We start from the raw sequence: 22,372 nt of genomic DNA, 5'->3' as shown, positions 1-22,372 counted from the left end.
TGACAGCAGATTCCCAGGGAAATGACCAATCATTTGGGCCCCAGGCAGACATAATGGGAATGAGAATAACACAGTCTACATTATTCCCTCCCTTCTGGGCGTGCATCAGGGGGCGGAGCTACGTTAAGACTACTTGAATGGTCGGCAAATGGGGAGAGATTTCTCCTAATGGTTCTTATTGGCTCATCAGATAGTGGGCATTGAGGATAAGTGGTGAAATGATGTGTTAATAAATAGCTGGGAGAGTTCAGGAGACAATGGACATTTAAGCAAATAGAATCAAATGGGAAATGTTACTGAAATACTCAATGGACATCCATTGGTGGGTGGGAAGATCCCCAATAAAGTCCAAAGCCAAATGAGTACGAGATGGCAAAGCACTGGCACAGGCTGAATGATTGGGAATGAGAAGTGTAAGAGAAAGTACAGTTGGCTCACAAGGCAATAAAATAGTTGACATCCATCACCATAAACTGCCATCAATCTAAATGGGGGAGTAGCTCAAGGGTTTTTAGTTCCAGGATGGCCAGTTTGTGTGGAACTGTGGGTAGACTCGGGAATCGAGGAGGAGGCACAAAAGCAAATCCAGAAGAAACATCCATGAGCCCCACGTGCCCACCTTTCCTCATTTACTACATCGCCCTACCTTTCTTATACTACAGTTGCCCCACCATTTCGTCTTTACACAGTACCTTTCTCGTTATACCCTACACATGCCCAACCTTTTCTTTACTACAGTGCCCACCTTTCTTTACTACAATGCCCACCTTTCCTATACATACCATTGCCCACCTCTTCTTTACTATCAGTGCCCACCTCTTCGTTTTAACGACTTAACAGGCCGCACCTTTCCTTCACCTATCATGCCCACCTTTCTACACTACAGTGCCCACCTTTCTTTACTACAGTCCGCACCTTTCTTACTACAGTGTCCTCACTACAACCTCTGTACCTTATCTTACATCAAAGTGCCCAACCTTTCTTTTACTACAGTGACCCAAACTTCTCTCACTACAGTGACCCACCTTTCTTTACTACAGTGCACCCTTTCTTATACAGTTGCCCACCTTTCTTTTACTACAGTGCCCACCTTTCCTTTACTACTAGTGTGCCCACCTTCTTTACCAGTGCCCACCTTCTACTACAGCAGTGCCCACCTTTCTTTACTACAGTGCCCACCTTCTTTACTACAGTGCACCACCTTTCTTTACACAACCACAGTGCCCACCTTCTTTACTACAAGTGGCCCACCTTTCTTATTACTATACATGTGCCCACCTTCTTTACCTACAGTGCCCCACCTTTCTTTACTACAGTGCCCACCTTTCTTTACTACATGCCCACCTTTCTTACTACAGTGCCCCACCTTTCATTTACTACAGTGCCCACCTTTCTTTACTACAGTGCCACCTTTCCTTTACTACAGTGCCCACCTTTCTTTACTACAGTGCCCACCTTTCTTTACTACAGTGCCCACCTTTCTTTACTACAGTGCCCACCTTTCTTTACTACAGTGCCCACCTTTCTTTACTACAGTGCCCACCTTTCTTTACTACAGTGCCCACCTTTCTTTACTACAGTGCCCACCTTTCTTTACTACAGTGCCCACTTTCTTTACTACCAATGGCCCCACCTTTCTTTACTACAGTGCCCACCTTTCTTTACTACAGTGCCCACCTTTCTTTTACTACAGTGCCCACCTTTCTTACTACAATGCCACCTTTCTTTACTACAGTGCCCACCTTTCTTTACTACAGTGCCCACCTTTCTTTTACTACAGTGCCACCTTTCTTTACTACAGTGCCCACCCTTTCTTTACTACATGCCCACCTTTCTTTACTACAGTGCCCACCTTTCTTTAGCTACAGTGCCCACCTTTCTTTACTACAGTGCCCACCTTTCTTTACTACATGCCCACCTTTCTTTACTACAGTGCCCACCTTTCTTTACTACAGTGCCCACCTTTCTTTACTACAGTGCCCACCTTTCTTTACTACAGTGCCCACCTTTCTTTACTACAGTGCCCACCTTTCTTTACTACAGTGGCCCCACCTTTCTTTACTACAGTGCCCACCTTTCTTTACTACAGTGCCCACCTTTCTTTACTACAGTGCCCACCTTTCTTTACTACAGTGCCCACCTTTCTTTACTACAGTGCCCCACCTTTCTTTACTACAGTGCCCACCTTTCTTTACTACAGTGCCCACCTTTCTTTACTACAGTGCCCACCTTTCTTTACTACAGTGCCCAACCTTTCTTTACTACAGTGCCCACCTTCTTCTACAGTGCCCACCTTTCTTACTACAGTGCCCACCTTCTTTACTACAGTGCCCACCTTTCTTTACTACAGTGCCCACCTTTCTTTACTACCAGTGCCCACCTTTCTTACTACAGTGCCCACCTTTCTTTACTACAGTGCCCACCTTTCTTTACTACATGCCCACCTTTCTTTACTACAGTGCCCACCTTTCTTTACTACAGTGCCCACCTTTCTTTACTACAGTGCCCACCTTCTTTACTACAGTGCCCACCTTTCTTTACTACAGTGCCCACCTTTCTTTACTACAGTGCCCACCTTTCTTTACTACAGTGCCCACCTTTCTTTACTACAGTGCCCACCTTTCTTTACTACAGTGCCCACCTTTCTTTACTACAGTGCCCACCTTTCTTTACTACAGTGCCCACCTTTCTTTACTACAGTGCCCACCTTTCTTTACTACAGTGCCCCACCTTTCTTTACTACAGTGCCCACCTTTCTTTACTACAGTGGCCCACCTTTCTTTTACTACAGTGCCCACCTTTCTTTACTACAGTGCCCACCTTTCTTTACTACAGTGCCCACCTTTCTTTACTACAGTGCCCACCTTTTCTTACTACAGTGCCCACCTTTCTTTTACTACAGTGCCCACCTTTCTTTACTACAGTGCCCACCTTTCTTTACTACAGTGCCCACCTTTCTTTACTACAGTGCCCACCTTTCTTTACTACAGTGCCCACCTTTCTTTACTACAGTGCCCACCTCATGTGTCTAGAGTGTCCATGTCACTTGTCCACACCTAGTGCCCAGTAACTGTGAGCTCCACTGCTCAAGACTTGATGATAAGGGGGAAGGTGTGACAATCTGTATTCAATACTCCATGAACCCCTCTTCATTGCCCAGACCCTTTGTTTTGAATATGTAGGGAACAACATAAGCTTGAAATACTCCTCATCAGTAGACCTATGAGTGGTGGCAAAGCCTTTCTCTGACCAGCCTACATGGCTCTGTCTTGGAGTCTTCAGTACCTTCTAGAACTCCTCGCGCCTTTGGCTGGTCTACGATTCACACACTAATATCTGTGACACACAAAAAAGTCAAAATAAAATTGCCCAGTGTTCTCCTGAAATAGACACATTTGCAAAAAACAAAAACTAAAGATTCTCTTGATCCCGATAACTTGGCCAACTTCAGATTAGTCCTGTTAGAAAAAGACTGGTTCAACTAGTTGTGAAGGAGCGGATGTAACAAACCAAGACCTCTGCAGAAATGTGAATATGGAGGAGGCAGAAGCGAGTCCAATACAGGCACAGGTCTGAGCAGGCAGCAAACCCAGTCCATGGAACAGGCACATAGACAGGGCAGGCAGCAAACCCAGTCCATGGAACAGGCACATAGACAGGGCAGGCAGCAGACAAACAGGAATCCAGAATATGGGCTTCAAGGGCATGAACAGGACTTACAGGATCAGGAACTCAGCCTATTAGATGGCTGGGACTTGCAGGAAGACAAATGATCCAGGTTGGAGGGAGTGACAGAATTCTTTGGATTTTTCACTGCAGTTGGATTATGAGCAAATTTAGGGGGCTGTTCAGGGGAATACAGGGGAATACCTATGCTGCCAGCGTTTTATGGCTATGATCAAAGTTAGGGGTGTATGGGGGCACAGATAGGCTTTTCAGGCCAGAGGTATAATTACTAAGGGACGAATACTTCCAGTGCTGATAATTGGGAAAAGCAATAATTGTTGATTCTGTTCCTCTTTCAGCTTCTCGCACCTGGAGCAGTTATTCAGGTAGGAATTGTCTCTTGTTAATACAAAGTGAGCGGATCCAGTTGCTGCAGGTTTCTATAAGCCTCTCACAGCCCAATCCACTGGCTGGCAATAGAATAGAGGGAAGCACCCCAATATTACAATAGGGAATAACTTCCCTTGCATTAAAGGGGATGTTCACCTCCCAAGAACCTTTTTTCAATTCAGTTGGTTTCAGATTGTTCCCCAGAAATAAAGACTTTTTTTCAATTTCTTTCTATTTTTTTTTTACCATTTTCTCAGAATTAATGAGTAAAGTATTACTGACATGTGCACCCTGTTCCCAAACCAAGAAAAATAATTTGGGGTTCAGCTGAGCTTGCGCTTGAGTCCCCTATCAGCAACAAACATGGGGCAGTGGATGTGGATATTTGGGTTCCTTTATAAACTTTATGGGAGATTTTGATGAGATTTTGTGGGTCAGATCTGTCATACAATGAACCCCCCGCTGTAAAGTCACTTGGATCAGATAAAGTCACATGGTGGGTTTGGTTCCTGTATTTGCACCAACAGTCAGTGAGTTTCATTGAGGAGAAAAGTCTTGTTGTAGATCCAGTGTTTCCTTCTCACGGGTCGGGTCGTGTAGTTTCACATCTGATCAGTCTCATTATATTCTGACCCGTGTAACTACATCTGACTTGTAGGATCTGAGCATTGGATCCTGTGTAGTTTAACCCTTATAGTTATTTCCAGGTCCGGACTGAGAATTAAAATAGGCCCTGGCATTTCAGGTACACAGAGGCCCAATCAGCCCCCATCAGCCCACTAAATAGTGACTTTCTATGGCACCTTATAGCAGCCCCTCTGGCATTTGCCAGAACCCACAGATTGTCAGTCCAGGCCTGGTTATTCCTTGTTACTGAGCTCTCCCCAATAGCTGAGGGGGTCCGTCTATACACAAAGGTCCAAACTGGCCAGTCTTTTGGCAGTCGCACACCTCTGGGGACCTGAGGCACCTCTAGGGCAAGAGGCCAGTGAGATTATCTTCCCAATTTGCCACCTTTCCCATCAGAGCCTATGCCCCCAAATATTTCATTTGTATTCATTTTACTCCTACAAACATGGAGACCCCCGGGTTCAGATTAACATTCAAAATAATATATTAATCAGCTTGGGGGTAGAGACCAGTAAACATCAATCATGAGCATGTTGGAGACCTCTGGTGACCGAACATAGGTATAACCATATAAACTTAAATAATGTTCCAAAACATGCTATTAAGTAAAACATTAAGTTTATTACATCAGTATATTAAAAAACATAGAAAAACCCCTCATAGCACCTAACGCGTTTCATGCTTACCTAGCACTTAGTCATAGGCAAAATCTGACTTAACATTCAAAATAAGCCCAAGCAGCCCCAAACATCTACAGATTCCCCTCTCATCACACCGTAGACCACACCCACTGATGGAAGCGGAGGGGCAACTGTCAGGCACCTCACTTCTAGCTTCACTTTATAATCTGACAATTGCACCAACTGCTCGGGCCCAGTATCATGTGACTCTTCCATGTAGTCCTTCCATTGCTCCAATTGTTGAGTAACGGAACATCTGACTTCTGATGCCCAGTGCCCCCCCCAAATGAAGGGACCTTTGTTGTCCACTTGATTTTTGTTATAGGTATTGGGGAGATGCCAGGTTTAGGCACCCACTCATTGTGAAGTTGAATAAACGACATTATGAGCCAAATTGGGCTGATGTGAACATTTGACCCTTGGGCCAACAATCAGATCACTGCGTATCTTGTCGGCGCTATATAAATAAATGATGATGATGATGATAACTGACTTTTATATGAGTTCCACCAGGAGAGGGTTTTCACTGATTATTGCCCATTAATCTATTTGGGGGGCCCATACACAAGCAGACAAGAAGGCAGTTTTACACTCAGGGACAGTGAGTGAAATCGTTCTGGCCTTCCATTTCTTATTATTTGTACCCCAGCCCTAGTCCTACAGAGGCAGAACCATTTATTGAGGGGGCCCATAATCTGGTTCTTCTTCCTTTCAATGTACAGTCCAGGGGGCCCATGAGATTTTCCCAAGATCAGAGTAGGGCGGTTTGTCCTTCCCAATATGTGTGTGTGGCCCCTTGTGACTGACTGGGCCCCGGGTGTGAGAATTCCTGTTCTGCCCCATTTCATGTATTTTCCTTCTCTCATTAGCCCCGCGCTACTCCCATCGTCCAACCTCATTTGGTAAGTACCCTCATTCTATATATTAATATTTTATATTAGATGTGTATATGGCAGGATGGGGGCAAGGGCAGAGGGGCAATACTCTAGTTACTATGGAGACAGCCAGTGCCTGAAGAGAGAATGGTCCCAGCCAAACCTTATCAGCCCAACTCTGTGTGGCAGTGGCCAAAAATAATGGTAAAGGTTGGTCAGGGCTTTGGTGAATCACTGAATGTGGAGCCCAAGGAACATGTCAGAAATAATCCCCAAACAAAATGAACAGTCTCCATAGCAACATGGCAGGTAAATTTGGAAGAACACAGGCGCCCACAAAGTCCTCTAAACCTGTGCCAGTTTAACCTTACAGGGGTCTGTTCCTTCCGCACTGCACCCCAAGTTACATACCCCCCCATTCCATTTCTTCAGCTCCATCTCACATTTTCTACAATATAAATGTATTTGCAGTGGACTCGGACCCCCATTTTATCATCCAGGTCCCTGAGAAGAAAGACGCCCTTTGCTTTAATATCCAAGAGACTCCTGGGGTGGTGCTGAACATTGTGTCCGACCCAGAATTAGGTAAGTCACGGCCGGGCATTGGGTTGGCTCTGCCCAGTCACAATAAGAATAAGTGAGCCAATCAGATTGTCTCTTTCTCCATGTATTAAATGTATTAAAGGTTTATTATTGCATCCAAAGTTCAGAGGTTATATAATAGAGACCCTCATTTGTGGGCCCTTGGATCTCCCTTCATCCACGGGTTTTGCTTCCCCTTTAGTTCCACCACTGGCCAAACACCCTTATTGGGCTTTATGCCCTCAGGGTCCTGTAGTGGCAATTTCATGTGATTTAAACACACAAGTCGGGGTGCACTAGTGGGCCAAGGCTTATTTAACTCCGGACCGGTTTTGCCCCCCAGGGAAGGTGCCACCCCTGTATTTACAATGTGTCTCCCCCAGGAATTGCTGTGAATGGAGAACTGATTGGGAAGAAGGAGAGTGGGAACGTGACGTCCAATGAAACTTTTTTTGGGAAAATGGGAATAGTCAGTACGAAGCTGGATCTGAGGATTGAGGTGACGACGGAGGCGGTCACTGTACTGAATGGGGCAAAGAAAATGGCACTGAGCTGGCAGCAAGATGTGACAGTCACTGACGACGGGTAGGTTGGCATTTGCCCTTCAGCCACCAAGGCATTGTGGGAAATTCATAAACCAGTTCTTTGGTCCAAGTCCAGGCCTGGACATTACTCAACATTACTGCACTCTCTCATATTTGATTCATAAGGTGCAATTCATTATGGACCCACTTTATACACTTGCCCCGCCCCCTAGTTCCCACGCCTGCGGAGCAACGTTCAGAGATTAAATCCAGATGAAAATGAAAGGAACGAGTAATGGAAAGTGATTAGTAAGAAGGAGAGAGTTTGGAAAAGAAGAAACAATAAAGAGTGAGGGACAAATAGAAAGTTCACTCATAGTTGGAGAAGTTGAGTTTTTGGAGATAATGGGGCACCGGCCACTTTCCTTTATATCCAATAGGCGCCAGTCCCAGGATTTGTCCCAATGTTCTATTACCTTACAGGGGGGGGGGCTGAAGGATTAAGGTGGGCTTCATCCTGATTTTGGGGTGAAAGAGCTGGGGGAGGGGCTGCAGGTGGGTGATATAGGAAAGTGACCGGGTTGGTAGTACAGAAGAAGCTGAACTGTATCTGTGGGTGTTTAGGGCCCCCCTATAATGTTATACAGATTATATAATGCTACAGATTCTGTACAAACTGCACTTTATGAATCAAAATGGAAAACTCAGCGAGTGCTGTCACACGGCCCAAGCACCGCCCTATTGAGTGATCATTCCAAGCACCATTGCAGTTGGTCGCTTTCTATATTTGACATTGCTCCAGCATGCTGGGAAATTGCCAGACCCTGAGGCTGCCCTCACTTGGGCCACACCGGGCTCTTTACTCACAGTTGGGCTCTTTACACTTCAGACTGGGACTTTATTGGTAGAACCTGTGATTCACTGGAAAGTCTATTAAATTGCCCCACATCTTCTTACCCAGTATAAGTGATAATGACTTAGGGCTCCCCATATTCCCCAGTCCTAAGGTAGAAGCTATGGAGTCATATTGTCATGGTATTAGTTGAACTATAATCTCTCTGCATTATCTGTAACCCCCACATTATGGTTTAACCCTGTGTCTGTCTGTCTGTAGCTTGACTCTACTAGTGAACAAGAAGAAGAACCTGCTGCTCTCCATGGGGGACGGGGCCACATTCATTATCCTCCTCCATAAATTCAGCAAGAATGACCCCCTGCACAGAGACTTCTTGGGGTTCTACACGATGGACAACCATAAATTCTCTGAGCGAGTGCACGGCCTGCTGGGTAAGGGCCTGATCTGGGCACCTGGTCATTGGGAGTTGATGGGAGTTGCACTGCAGTAACGGGACCCCAATCACAATAATATTTTCCCCCCAAAGCTGAGTTGTGTCTGGTACCAAGTCATCAACCCCCCAATAAACAGAAGAGTCTATAGAGATGCTACAGTGGCCTTTCAGGTTCATTAGTTATTGGCACCCTAGGGACACGCCCCTGAGGATCCGCACCCCTCCCTCTTCCCCCAGCTAGGTGTTGCCCCTTTCATATGAACTTGGGGGGAGCCAATCACGAGAGAGCCGAATGTATTTACTGATTTACTTTTCCCCAAGGACAATTTTACCACGGAGTCGACTATGACATTTCCAACATTCACAAAACTGCCGATCCACAAAAACCCGATGCCACAATGAGGGTGAAGGATTCGCTGCTGACAGTTACACGGTATGAGGGCAAATCCAACACTGTCGTTCTTCCCCCAAGAGACTTGTTTATCTTATTAGTTACAATTGTATCTCAGTGCAGGTGCTGAGTATCCGGGGAGGTTTGGTTATATGTCTGGTACTGGAATCAACCAGTAACAATGACATTGATGACAGGATTGACTCTAGAGCAGAGAGATAACAAGAATAGGAAAACAACCTACATAATGTAATGGAACTCTCTCCCAATGGAATAATTCCCATAATGCCTGAGATAAAAACACCAGGGAATGGGCCTGTCCCAGCCCCTAACCCAGTCCACCAATGAGACTGTGTCTCCCCAAATCTGCCCAATTCACCTTTCTGTACAAACCCTTGGCACCTTCTGGCACTTGTGCAATATCCGCTTGTGCCTCAACATCTGGGACAAGGGGCGATGAATAAATGTTGGGGTGGGGAAAGGGGTGTCTTTTTGCTCTACTGACATTTCCCGGTTCTCTTTCAGGGGGTCACAGAGGGATTACAGTAAAGACCCGCGGAGCGGCAGCAAAGTGCAGTGCTGGTTTGTCCATAACAACGGGGAGGGGCTGATCGACGGGGTCCACGCGGATTATATTGTCCCCGATTTATTCAGTGGGGTCTCTACAGAGTGACACTTGCCCCCTGCAGTAACACAGAATGTTCCCTATTCATGGGGTGTAGGTTTATTGCAATGTCCCCCCTATAATAAAGAATGATCCGCCTCAGTATTATTCCTATTGATTATGGTGCATTTGGGCAGAAGCCCCCCGTGTAACTAAATGTTATAAATAAAGCTTTATACAAAAACTCCAGCTCTGTGCATGGGCCATTACTGTAGTGAAACGGGAAAGGAACCCTAAAACTGCTCCGAATGCAAACCCGAGTATAAGCCTAGGTACCTAATTTTACCTACGAAAACTGGGAGAACTTATTGACTCTAGTATAAGCCTAGACACAACTACAGCCCTGTCTCCCAGCAGCGCACATTCTGCCAAAGCGACCCCCCCAGTGATCAACCGGACTTCTTTGCAAAGTTGATGGTGACAGAGAATTGCCAAACGGATTACTGTGTGCATTGTCCCACTGTCCCACTACCATGTGCAGAGGGTGCTGTGTGATATTGCCATCACTGTTAATCTTTCATATAACCAACAGAGGGCGCTGTGTGATATTGCAGTCACTGTTATTCTTTCATATAACCAACAGAGGGTGCTGTGTGATATTGCCATCACTGTTATTCTTTCATATAACCAACAGAGGGCGCTGTGTGATATTGCCATCACTGTTATTTCTCCATATAACCAACAGAGGCACTTGTTGATATTGCCATCACTGTTATTCTTTCATATAACCTTAACAGAGGCGCACTGTTAATTTTTCATATAACCAACAGAGAGGTGCTGTGTGATTATTGCAGTCACTGTTAATCTTCATATAACCCAACAGTGAGGGCGCTTGTGTGATATTGCAGTCACTGTTATTCTTTCATATAACAACAGGGGCTGGCTGTGTGACAGGGGCCTGCCATCCACTTGTTATTCTTTCATATAACCAACAGAGGGCGCTGGTGATATGGCGAGTCAACTTGTATGGCTTTCATATAACCACACAAGGGCGCACTGTTATTATTTCATAATAACCAACAAGAGGGCCGCATGTCTGTGTGATATTGCAAGTCACTGTTATCTTTCATATAACCCAACAGAGGGCGCTGTGTGATATGGCAGTCACTGTTATTCTTTCATATAACCAACAGAGGTGCTGTGTGACTATTGCAGTCACTGTTATTCTTTCATATAACCAACAGAGGGTGCTGTGTGATATTGCAGTCACTGTTAATTTTTCATATAACCAACAGAGGGGTGCTGTGTGATATTGCGTCCACTGTTAATCTTTCATATAACCAACAGAGGGCGCTGTGTGATATTGCAGTCACTGTTATTCTTTCATATAACCAACAGAGGGAGCTGTGTGATATTGCCATCACTGTTATTCTTCATATAACCAACAGAGGGCGCTGTGTGATATTGCAGTCACTGTTATTCTTCATATAACCAACAGAGGGTGCTGTGTGATATTGCAGTCACTGTTAATCTTTCATATAAACCAACAGAGGGCACTGTGTGATATTGCCATTCACTGTTATTCTTTCATATAACCAACAGAGGGCGCACTGTTATTTATTTTCATATAACCAACAGAGGGCGCTACTGTTTTCCCGGGGCTGTGTGATATTGCAGCACTGTTATTCTTTCATATAAACAACAGAGGGAGCTGTTGATATTGCAAGTCACTGTTATTCTTTCATATAACCAACAGAGGCGCTGTGTGATATTTGCAGTCCACTGTATTCATTTTCATATAACAACGAGAGACGCTGTGTGATATTGCAACACTGTTAAGATCCTTCATATAACCAAACAGAGGGAGCGGTTGTATTTGCCGATTCACTGTTATTCTTTCACATCATAACCAACAGAGGGCTGCTGTGTGATATGGCAGTCACTGTTTAATTCTCTTCATATAAACCAACAGAGGCCGCACTGTCTATTATTTCATATAAACCAACAGAGGGCGCTGTGTGATATTGCAGTCACTGTTTCTTTCATATAACCAACAGAGGGTGCTGTGTGATTTTTGCCATCCCTGTTAATCCTTCATATAACCAACAGAGGGTGCTGGGTGTGATATTTCAGTCACTGTTATTCTTTCATATAACCAAACAGAGGTGCTGTGTGATATTGCCATCCCTGGTTAATCTTTCATATACCAAACAGAAGGGTGCTGTGTGATATGCGTCACTGTTTATTCTTCATATAACCAACAGAGGGTGCTGTGTGAGTCTCTAACTCTCATTGTATTCTAGCCTACACTCTCTCACTTCCCCCACTCGCTATAGAAACTCAAACTACTTTACTGTATCTCTCATAATCACTCGCCATACTAGTCAAGCTACCAAAATCATATCACAATACACGAGCACGCCGCAGAGTCGTCATGCGATATACGTTAAAACGGCATCCTCTACTTGCCACACCCAGTACTACTACTCTCTATACTTCTTTCACTACATCACCCCCTAAGTAGAAGCAGCCGTGATGACCAACAGCCATTACACACTCGTATGCGTGCTACAACGCAAACACACCGACAGCTTCCCAACATATCATACGTCTTACAAACCAACCATGTGTGATTTTGCCATCACCTGTTAATCCTTCATTAACCAACAGAAGGGTGCTGTGTGATTTGAAACAGTCACTGTTATTCTTTCATTAACCAAACAGCAGGGTGCTGTGTGATATTGCAATCACTGTTATTCTTTCATATAACCAACAGAGGGTGCTGTGTGATATTGCAGTCACTGTTATTCTTTCATTTAACCAACAGAGGGTGCTGTGTGATATTGCAGTCACTGTTATTCTGTTCATATAACCAACAGAGGGCGCTGTGTGATATTGCAGTCACTGTTTATTCTTTCATATAACCAACAGAGGGCGCTGTTGTGATATTGCCAGTCACTGTTTATTCTTCATATAACCAACAGAGGGCGCTGTGTGATATTGCAGTCACTGTTATCTTTCATATAACCAACAGAGGGATGCTGTGTCATGGATCTTGCCATACCCTGGTTAATTCTTTCATATAACCAACAGAGGGCGCTGTGTGATATTGCAGTCACTGTATCTTCATATAAACCAACAGAGGGCGCTGTTGTGATATTGCAGTCACTGTTATTCTTTCATATAACCAACAGAGGGAAGACTGTGTGATTATTGCCATCACTGTTATTCTTCGATCATAACCAACGGAAAGGGCGCTGTGTGATAATTGTCAGTCACTTGTTAGTCTTTCACATATAACCAACACGAGGGCGCTGTTGTGTATTGCAGTCCACTGTTATTCTTCTCATTATAACCCAACAGAGGGAGCTGTGTGTATTCCATCACTGTTACTCTCTTTCACTATAACAACATGGAGGCGCCTGCTGTGATATTGCCAGTCACTGTTATTCTTTCCATATAACAACAGACGGGTGCTGTGGTGGGGGGATAAAATTGGCAGTCACTGTTAATCTTTCATATAACAACAGAGGGCACTGAATAGTTGTGCAACTATTGCCATCACTGTTATTCTTTCATATAAACCAACAGAGGGGCGCCACTGTTATATATTTCCATATAACCCAACCAGAGGGCGCTGTGTAATATATGCAAGTCACTGGTTATTCTTCATAATAAACAACAAGAGGGGCTGCTGTGATATTGCAGTCACTGTTATTCTTTCATATAACCAACAGAGGGGCGCTGGCTGTTGATATTGCAGTCACTGTTTATTCATTCATATAACCAACAGAGGCGTCTGCTAAACAACTGTGGATATTGCAGTCACCTGCTTTATCCTTTCATATAACCAACAGAGGAGCTGTGTGATATTGCCATCACTGTTATTTCTTTCATATAACCAACAGAGGACGCTGTGTGATATTGCAGTCACTGTTATTCTTTCATATAACCAACAGAGGGCGGCTGTGTGATATTGGCCAGTCACATAGTGTATTCTTTCATATAACCAACAGAGACGCGAAATTATAATGTGATATTGCAGTCACTGTTATTTCTTTCATATAACCAACAGAGCGCACTGGTTATATTTCATATAACCAACAGAGGGCGCTGTGTGATATTGCAGTCCTGTTAATTTCTTTCATATAACCCAACAGAGGGCGCTGTTGTGATATTGCCATCCCTGTTAATCCTTCATATAACAACAGAGGGTGCTGTGTGATATTTCAGTCACTGTTATTCTTTCATATAACCAACAGAGGGTGCTGTGTGATATTGCCATCCCTGTTAATCCTTCATATAAACCAACAGAGGGTGCTGTGTGATATTGCAGTCACTGTTATTCTTTCATATAACCAACAGAGGGTGCTGTGTGATATTGCAGTCACGTGTTATTCTTTCATATAACCAACAGAGGGTGCTTGTGTGATATTGCCATCCCTGTTAATCCTTCATATAACCAACAGAGGGTGCTGTGTGATATTGCAGTCACTGTTATTCTTTCATATAACCAACAGAGGGTGCTGTGTGATATTGCCATCCCTGTTAATCCTTCATATAACCAACAGAGGTGCTGTGTGAGATTGCAGTCACTGTTATTCTTTCATATAACCAACAGAGGGTGCTGTGTGATATTGCAGTCACTGTTATTCTTTCATATAACCAACAGCCTGTAGGGCGCTGTGGATATTGCAGTTCATCTGTTATTCTCCTTCATATAACCAACAGAGGGTGCTGATGTGTATTTTGCACATCCTGTTAATCCTTCATATAACCAACAGAGGTTTGCTGCTGTATATTAGCCATCACGTTATTCTTTCATTTAAAACAACAGAGGGCGCATAATGAAACACTACTATATTGTGTGATTATTGCATCACTGTTATTCTTCATATAACCAAAACAGAGGGTGCTGTGTGATATTTCAGTCACTGTTATTCTTTCATATAACCAACAGAGGGTGCTGTGTGATATTGCCATCCCTGTTAATCCTTCATATAACCAACAGAGGGTTGCTGTGTGGATATTTTGCAGTCACATTGTTATTCTTTGCATATAACCAACAGAGGTTGCTGTGTGAATTGCAGTCCACTGTTTTTCTCTGTCTATAATAACCAACAGAGGGCGCTGTGTGATATTGCAGTCACTGTTATCCTTTCATATAAACCAACAGAGGGCCGCTGTGTGATATTGCAGTCACTGTTATTCTTTCATATAACCAACAGAGGGTGCTGTGTGATATTGCCATCCCTGTTAATCCTTCATATAACCAACAGAGGGTGCTGTGTGATATTGCAGTCACTGTTTATTCTTTCATTATAACCAACAGAGGGTGCCTGTGTGATATTGCAGTCACTGTTATTCTTTCATATAACCAACAGAGGGCGCTGTGTGATATTGCAGTCACTGTTTATTCTTCATATAACCAACAGAGGGCGCTGTGTGATATTGCCATCACTGTTATTCTTTCATATAACCAACAGAGGGCGCTGTGTGATATTGCAGTCACTGTTATTCTTTCATATAACCAACAGAGGGCGCTGTGTGATATTGCAGTCACTGTTATTCTTTCATATAACCAACAGAGGGAGCTGTGTGATATTGCCATCACTGTTATTCTTTCATATAACCAACAGAGGGCGCTGTGTGATATTGCAGTCACTGTTATTCTTTCATATAACCAACAGAGGGTGCTGTGTGATATTGCAGTCACTGTTAATCTTTCATATAACCAACAGAGGGCACTGTGTGATATTGCCATCACTGTTTATCTTTCATATAACCAACAGAGGGCGCACTGTTATTATTTCATATAACCAACAGAGGGCGCTGTGTGATATTGCAGTCACTGTTATTCTTTCATATAAACAACAGAGGGAGCTGTGTGATATTGCAGTCACTGTTATTCTTTCATATAACCAACAGAGGGCGCTGTGTGATATTGCAGTCACTGTTATTCATTCATATAACCAACAGAGGGCGCTGTGTGATATTGCAGTCACTGTTAATCCTTCATATAACCAACAGAGGGAGCTGTGTGATATTGCCATCACTGTTATTCTTTCATATAACCAACAGAGGGCGCTGTGTGATATTGCAGTCACTGTTATTCTTTCATATAACCAACAGAGGGCGCACTGTTATTATTTCATATAACCAACAGAGGGCGCTGTGTGATATTGCAGTCACTGTTATTCTTTCATATAACCAACAGAGGGTGCTGTGTGATTTTGCCATCCCTGTTAATCCTTCATATAACCAACAGAGGGTGCTGTGTGATATTTCAGTCACTGTTATTCTTTCATATAACCAACAGAGGGTGCTGTGTGATATTGCCATCCCTGTTAATCCTTCATATAACCAACAGAGGGTGCTGTGTGATATTGCAGTCACTGTTATTCTTTCATATAACCAACAGAGGGTGCTGTGTGATATTGCAGTCACTGTTATTCTTTCATATAACCAACAGAGGGCGCTGTGTGATATTGCAGTCACTGTTATTCTTTCATATAACCAACAGAGGGCGCACTGTTATTATTTCATATAACCAACAGAGGGCGCTGTGTGATATTGCAGTCACTGTTATTCTTTCATATAACCAACAGAGGGTGCTGTGTGATTTTGCCATCCCTGTTAATCCTTCATATAACCAACAGAGGGTGCTGTGTGATATTGCAGTCACTGTTATTCTTTCATTTAACCAACAGAAGGCGCTGTGTGATATTGCCATCACTGTTATTCTTTCATATAACCAACAGAGGGTGCTGTGTGATATTTCAGTCACTGTTATTCTTTCATATAACCAACAGAGGGTGCTGTGTGATATTGCCATCCCTGTTAATCCTTCATATAACCAACAGAGGGTGCTGTGTGATATTGCAGTCACTGTTATTCTTTCATATAACCAACAGAGGGTGCTGTGTGATATTGCAGTCACTGTTATTCTTTCATATAACCAACAGAGGGCGCTGTGTGATATTGCAGTCACTGTTATTCTTTCATATAACCAACAGAGGGCGCTGTGTGATATTGCCATCACTGTTAATCTTTCATATAACCAACAGAGGGCGCTGTGTGATATTGCCATCACTGTTATTCTTTCATATAACCAACAGAGGGCGCTGTGTGATATTGCAGTCACTGTTATTCTTTCATATAACCAACAGAGGGCACTGTGTGATATTGCCATCACTGTTATTCTTTCATATAACCAACAGAGGGCGCTGTGTGATATTGCAGTCACTGTTATTCTTTCATATAACCAACAGAGGGCGCTGTGTGATATTGCAGTCACTGTTATTCTTTCATATAACCAACAGAGGGCGCTGTGTGATATTGCAGTCACTGTTATTCTTTCATATAACCAACAGAGGGTGCTGTGTGATATTGCCATCACTGTTATTCTTTCATATAACCAACAGAGGGCACTGTGTGATATTGCAGTCACTGTTATTCTTTCATATAACCAACAGAGGGCGCTGTGTGATATTGCAGTCACTGTTATTCTTTCATATAACCAACAGAGGGCACTGTGTGATATTGCCATCACTGTTATTCTTTCATATAACCAACAGAGGGCGCTGTGTGATATTGCAGTCACTGTTATTCTTTCATATAACCAACAGAGGGCGCTGTGTGATATTGCCATCACTGTTATTCTTTCATATAACCAACAGAGGGCGCTGTGTGATATTGCAGTCACTGTTATTCTTTCATATAACCAACAGAGGGCGCTGTGTGATATTGCCATCACTGTTATTCTTTCATATAACCAACAGAGGGCGCTGTGTGATATTGCAGTCACTGTTATTCTTTCATATAACCAACAGAGGGCGCTGTGTGATATTGTAGTCACTGTTATTCTTTCATATAACCAACAGAGGGCGCTGTGTGATATTGTAGTCACTGTTATTCTTTCATATAACCAACAGAGGGCGCTGTGTGATATTGCAGTTAGTTAAGCTTTACTTCTGCTTTAAAATAGTGCTTTTTGCTGCAAATTTCCCTGCCAAACCTACACAACGTTTTAGATACCTATAACAAACCCTCCAATTATAAAACCAATGTTACAAGACAGAAGCTCTCCTGCTCAATATCTCTCAGAATACTTGCCCTTCAATCATCCTTCCAATATAAATGGAAAACTGCCTCACTAACATATCTAGGGACCCACATTACACCAAAATATATTGATCTTTATAAACAGAACTTTAGCTCTTTGATTAGTCAGATGAAATCACTGCTGCAAAATTGGTCCACGTACTCTAAATCCTGGTTCGGCAAAATATCTGCAGTAAAAATGAGTATTTTACCTAAGTTTCTGTATCTATTCCAAACACTGCCCATCCCAGTTCTTTTATATGTTCTAAAAGAAATCCAGTAATGTTGTCATAGATTTATATGGGGCAATAGCAGACATAGAATCTCTGGTAAAGTGTTAACAACCTCCCTTAGCTATGGGGGTCCGGGACTCCCTTCTTCTCACAAACATTACGAGGCGGCTCAATTTAGACAATTTTTTGCATAGTCAACATATAGAGACCATAAAAATCCTTTTATTAAGGCCATAAAAATCACCTCATTTTGTCCCAACCGGCTCACACAACAGATCTTTGTACACTGCTCTCTTCTACATGAACACGTTAATCCTGAGGAACAGACAAAGAGACAAATTGTCCTCCTCAAAGTCTCCAAATCTGTTGTTCCTGGAACTTGCCACCATTTCATCGCTAGATGTCGATCTACTCACTTTCAGACGCAAGAGACCTGATTGACCCACTTACTCTCTTTCAAAGACATCACAGACAAAGCAACTCAAGTAACTTTTTGATTTTTTGCAGATCTGCAACTCAAGAACTTTATCCAAACCTTGTGCAATGGGGTCATGAGTACACAACTACCCCTTTTGAAGACCTTGTAAAAATAGGGCTTCCACATAAAGGCCTTAAATCAAGGATTAACGAACTGCTAAGTGACCCTCAAATGGATACACTCCTGAGGCACCAGTATAAATAAATGGGATGCCAGAGTACCCCAACCTCTGTCTGACATCAACTGGACCTTCATATGGGCTAATGCCAAAAAATGGTACTCTGCTCTAAACAAAAAGAACACATATACAAAATTCTCATGTTCTGGTACCATACGCCAGCTGAGTTACACTCTTTCTTCCATAACCATCCGCCCCTTTGCTGGAGAGGCTGTGGGGAAATTGGTACCCAACCCCATATTTTTTGGTCTTACCCCATTATTCAACCAATATAGGACAAGATAACAGTACTTGTGACTACAAGTTAAAAAAAAATTGGTGACCAGAGTCCCCCTATGAGTTAAATAAAAAAAACATTGGCTCCAAGGCCCCCCATAAGTTTTTTTTTAAAAAAAAAAACCATTGGCGCCAGGGCCCCCCTTACAAGCAAAAAAAAAAATTGGGGCCCCAGAGAATATTTTTTTTAAAAACATTGGCACCAGGGCCCCCTTACAAGCAAAAAAAATTTGGGGCCCCAGAGAATATTTTTTAAAAAAACATTGGCACCAGGGCCCCCCATACAAGTAAAAAAAACTGGGGCCCCAGAGAATATTTTTTTTTAAAAACATTGGCGCCAGGGCCCCCCTTACAAGTAAAAAAAAATTGGGGCCCCAGAGAATATTTTTTAATAAAACATTGGTGGCAGGAGCCTATAGAGTATTAAAATAATACATTGGTGGCCAGAGAATTAAAAAAAATAAAAAAAACAGACATTGGTGTTCAGTAGAACTGAAGTTGTGGTTTCAGGATAGGGATGCACCGAATCAACTATTTTGGATTTGGCCGAACCCCTGAATCCTCGAGAAAAATTCGGTCGAATACCGAACCAAATTTACATATGCAAAATAGGGGTGGGAAGGGGGAAAAACATTTTTACTTCCATGTTTTGTGTCAAAAAGTCAAATGTCCTCCCTGCCCCTAATTTGCATATGCAAATAAGCATTCGGATTCGGCCGGGCAGAAGGATCCAAACCCTGTTGAAAAAGGCAGAATTTTGAACTGAATCCTGGATTCAATGCATCCCTTCTTCAGTACTTCAAATTTGCCAAATTTGCCGGTGGGCTTCAGGCCTTTTGTTGCCTACGGCGCAATCAGCCGCAATGCTGCCATATTTGGAGGTAGCGAATGTGCTATAAGACGCAGAGCGCCCATCTACCGAATGGCACCTCCAGATTCTGAAGGATATGCGCGTTTTCGCACTGAATTAAAAACACGCGCCAAACCAGGTTAGTCTCTCACTGACTCCAGATACACAAGCTGGTGTACAAGTCTCCTTCCTCCACCGCAGGTACTCAAAGTTTCCGAAGGGGAACTATCCCTAACAGATCAAGAAGAGGAACTGATAGAAGACACCCGTTCCTTTAACCTGGAATACCTGGAACCTCTCATTAAAGCGATGAGATCTTCCCTTGATAAAAAAAACCCCTGCAGGAGGCCAAACAGTACAGGCCGGGAAAGCCTTTCACAAGACAACCCTGGAGGGCCAAGGGGCACCAGCAGGAAGGGACTTCAAACAAGATAAAAAATCGGCATGAGGGTGCGCGAGCCCCGCTGTCTTGCCTTGGAGGAAGACTACAGAACTTCATGACAGTGAGGGATCAACACGTTTCAGATTACTGGGTTCTAAAAACCCTAAGCGAGGGTTATGCCTTGGACCTTCAAAAACTTCCGACTTACCACTTTGTGTCATCAGAAAAACCAAGGTCACCAGAGGCAGTCCTAACCTTAAAGAGGATCCTTTCAGAGCTCTTAGACAGAGGGATCATCACAGAAGTCCCCAAAAGAGAACATTTCAGAGCCATTTACTCCCACCTTTTCTTATGAAGAAAGAAGAATGGGACATTCAGAGTTATACTGAACCTCTGTCATCTGAACAAATTCCTCAGAACAAAAAAGTTCAAGATGGAGACCCTGAGATCCATATCCCAGTTCATAAACCATGGAGACTGGATGCTAAAAATAGACAGATAGAATTCCTAGATCAATAGAAAAGGAAGTCTGGGAAACCTTTACTACAGATACAAGCCGAATGAGATGGGGAGCAACCTTCAGACAACTTCAAATACAAAGGAAATGGACACCCATGGAAAGCAAAATATCCTCCAACTGCAGAAGCTGTTCTGCTGGCTCTACTACACTTCCAAAAACACCTGAGAAAAAAATCCATCATGATAAAGTCAGGCAACTTAACCACAGTGAGCTACATAAACAACCAAGGGGGAACCAGATCCAAACAATAATTGATCTTGACCACAACTATTTTCGATTGGGCTCAGAACAATGTGGACAACTTCAGAGCCTCCTACATCCCAGGTCCAACTCCCTAGCAGATCACCTCAGCAGAAAATTCCCGACAATAGGGGAATGGGAGTTGAAACAACAGGCTTACGATCTGTTATGCCTAAGGTGGGGCCATATGTCTATAGAACTGATGGCGACTTTTCAGAACAAGAAGAACCCAGTGTTCGGTTCATGGGACAAGGACCCCAGAGCGACTTTCTGGGATGCTTTTATCCTTCCAATGGAACTTTCAACAAGCCTACATATTCCCTCCAATATCTCTGATAGCAAAGACCATCAAAAAAATCCAGGAGGACAAAGCCCAAGTCATCCTCATAGTATCATGGTGGCCGAGGAGACTCTGGTTCCCCCTCCTGCTCCAGATGTCTCAAGAGGAACCCTACAGACTCCCTGTAACTCCAAACCTGTTACACCAATGATCCCTACTACATCCAGATCCAGGTTACTTGACCCTGACTGCATGGAAACTGCAAGGTTAAAATTTAGAAAAGAAGGGAGCAATCAACACACTGATATCATCCAGAAAGATGTCCACCTCTTCCAAAAGATCTGGGAAAAATTTCACAGCTGGGGGTCCGAGAAGTTCAGATCTTCTTTCTCTATAACTGAAATTACCATTATGGATTCCTCCAGTCGGGACTGGAGCCAAGCCTCAGTACTTCCACTCTGAAAGGTCAGATATCTGTCATTTCTGCCTACACAGATACACAGTGGTCTTCTCCACTGATCAAGAAATTCTTCAAGGCCCTAAACAGAATTTCATAATTTCTCCAAGGCATGCTAGTTAGTAAAAAAATATACTTTATTTACATCAATAGTTAAAAAACATGAAAAATATCCCCTCTAACGCCTAACACGTTTCATGCTTACCCAGCACTTAGTCGTAGGCAGCACTTAGTCATAGGCAGATTAAGTGCTGGGTAAGCATGAAACGTGTTAGGCGTTAGAGGGGATATTTTTCATGTTTTTTAACTATTGATGTAAATAAAGTATATTTTTTTACTTAGTAGCATGCCTTGGAGAAATTATTGAGTTTATGGTTTTACCTCTGTTTGGTCACTAGAGGTCTCCGGCATGCATACTATTAATGTTCACTGATTCTGCTCCCAATTTGATTCTAATAGCCTAAACAGAATTTGTCCTCTTGTAAAAAACTCAGTCCCTCCTTGGGACATATCCCTGGTGTTGGATGCACTAACTAAAGCTCCTTTAGAACCCTTAGAGGACATACCTCTCAAGATCCTAACACTAAAAACAGTTTTTCTACTTGCTATATCCTCGACTAAATGCTCTCTCATCTAAAGAAAACAAGATCCAATTCTTCCACCATAAAGTCACTCTTTCATTCCAAAAGTAGCCCCTAAATTCCACATGTGTCAAGACATAGTGCTACCTTCCTTCTTTGAAGA

At 43.2% G+C, this 22,372-nt stretch overlaps 1 protein-coding gene and 2 long non-coding RNA genes across 5 annotated transcripts in view; 1 reads left to right on the top strand and 2 right to left on the bottom strand.

The window, feature by feature from the left end:
• The window catches only part of LOC108704391 (inter-alpha-trypsin inhibitor heavy chain H3), a 46,594-nt gene extending 36,714 nt beyond the window's left edge, over positions 1-9,880 (top strand). For all 3 annotated transcript variants that reach the window (XM_041561889.1, XM_041561890.1, XM_041561891.1), the window contains 7 exons: positions 4,026-4,052; positions 6,236-6,268; positions 6,713-6,826; positions 7,207-7,408; positions 8,462-8,634; positions 8,958-9,069; positions 9,553-9,880. In XM_041561889.1, the coding sequence (XP_041417823.1) occupies positions 4,026-4,052; positions 6,236-6,268; positions 6,713-6,826; positions 7,207-7,408; positions 8,462-8,634; positions 8,958-9,069; positions 9,553-9,700 (809 nt within the window). In that variant the 3' untranslated portion in view covers positions 9,701-9,880. The remainder of the gene's footprint in view (positions 1-4,025; positions 4,053-6,235; positions 6,269-6,712; positions 6,827-7,206; positions 7,409-8,461; positions 8,635-8,957; positions 9,070-9,552) is intronic.
• On the bottom strand, positions 1,422-2,136 carry LOC121393415. The gene is made up of 3 exons (XR_005961066.1): positions 2,075-2,136; positions 1,634-1,677; positions 1,422-1,587 (listed from the first exon to the last, which is right to left on the bottom strand). It is a non-coding gene; the product is annotated as an uncharacterized LOC121393415 (long non-coding RNA).
• On the bottom strand, positions 2,899-20,681 carry LOC121393414. The gene is made up of 3 exons (XR_005961065.1): positions 20,670-20,681; positions 9,407-9,410; positions 2,899-3,019 (listed from the first exon to the last, which is right to left on the bottom strand). It is a non-coding gene; the product is annotated as an uncharacterized LOC121393414 (long non-coding RNA).
• Positions 20,682-22,372: the final 1,691 nt, after the last annotated feature.

Source organism: Xenopus laevis, chromosome 4S (assembly GCF_017654675.1).
Source record: "Xenopus laevis strain J_2021 chromosome 4S, Xenopus_laevis_v10.1, whole genome shotgun sequence".
Lineage (NCBI taxonomy): Eukaryota > Metazoa > Chordata > Amphibia > Anura > Pipidae > Xenopus > Xenopus laevis.
The sequence above is the reverse complement of the archived record's forward strand: the minus strand, read 5'-3'. Positions and strand labels throughout refer to the sequence as shown.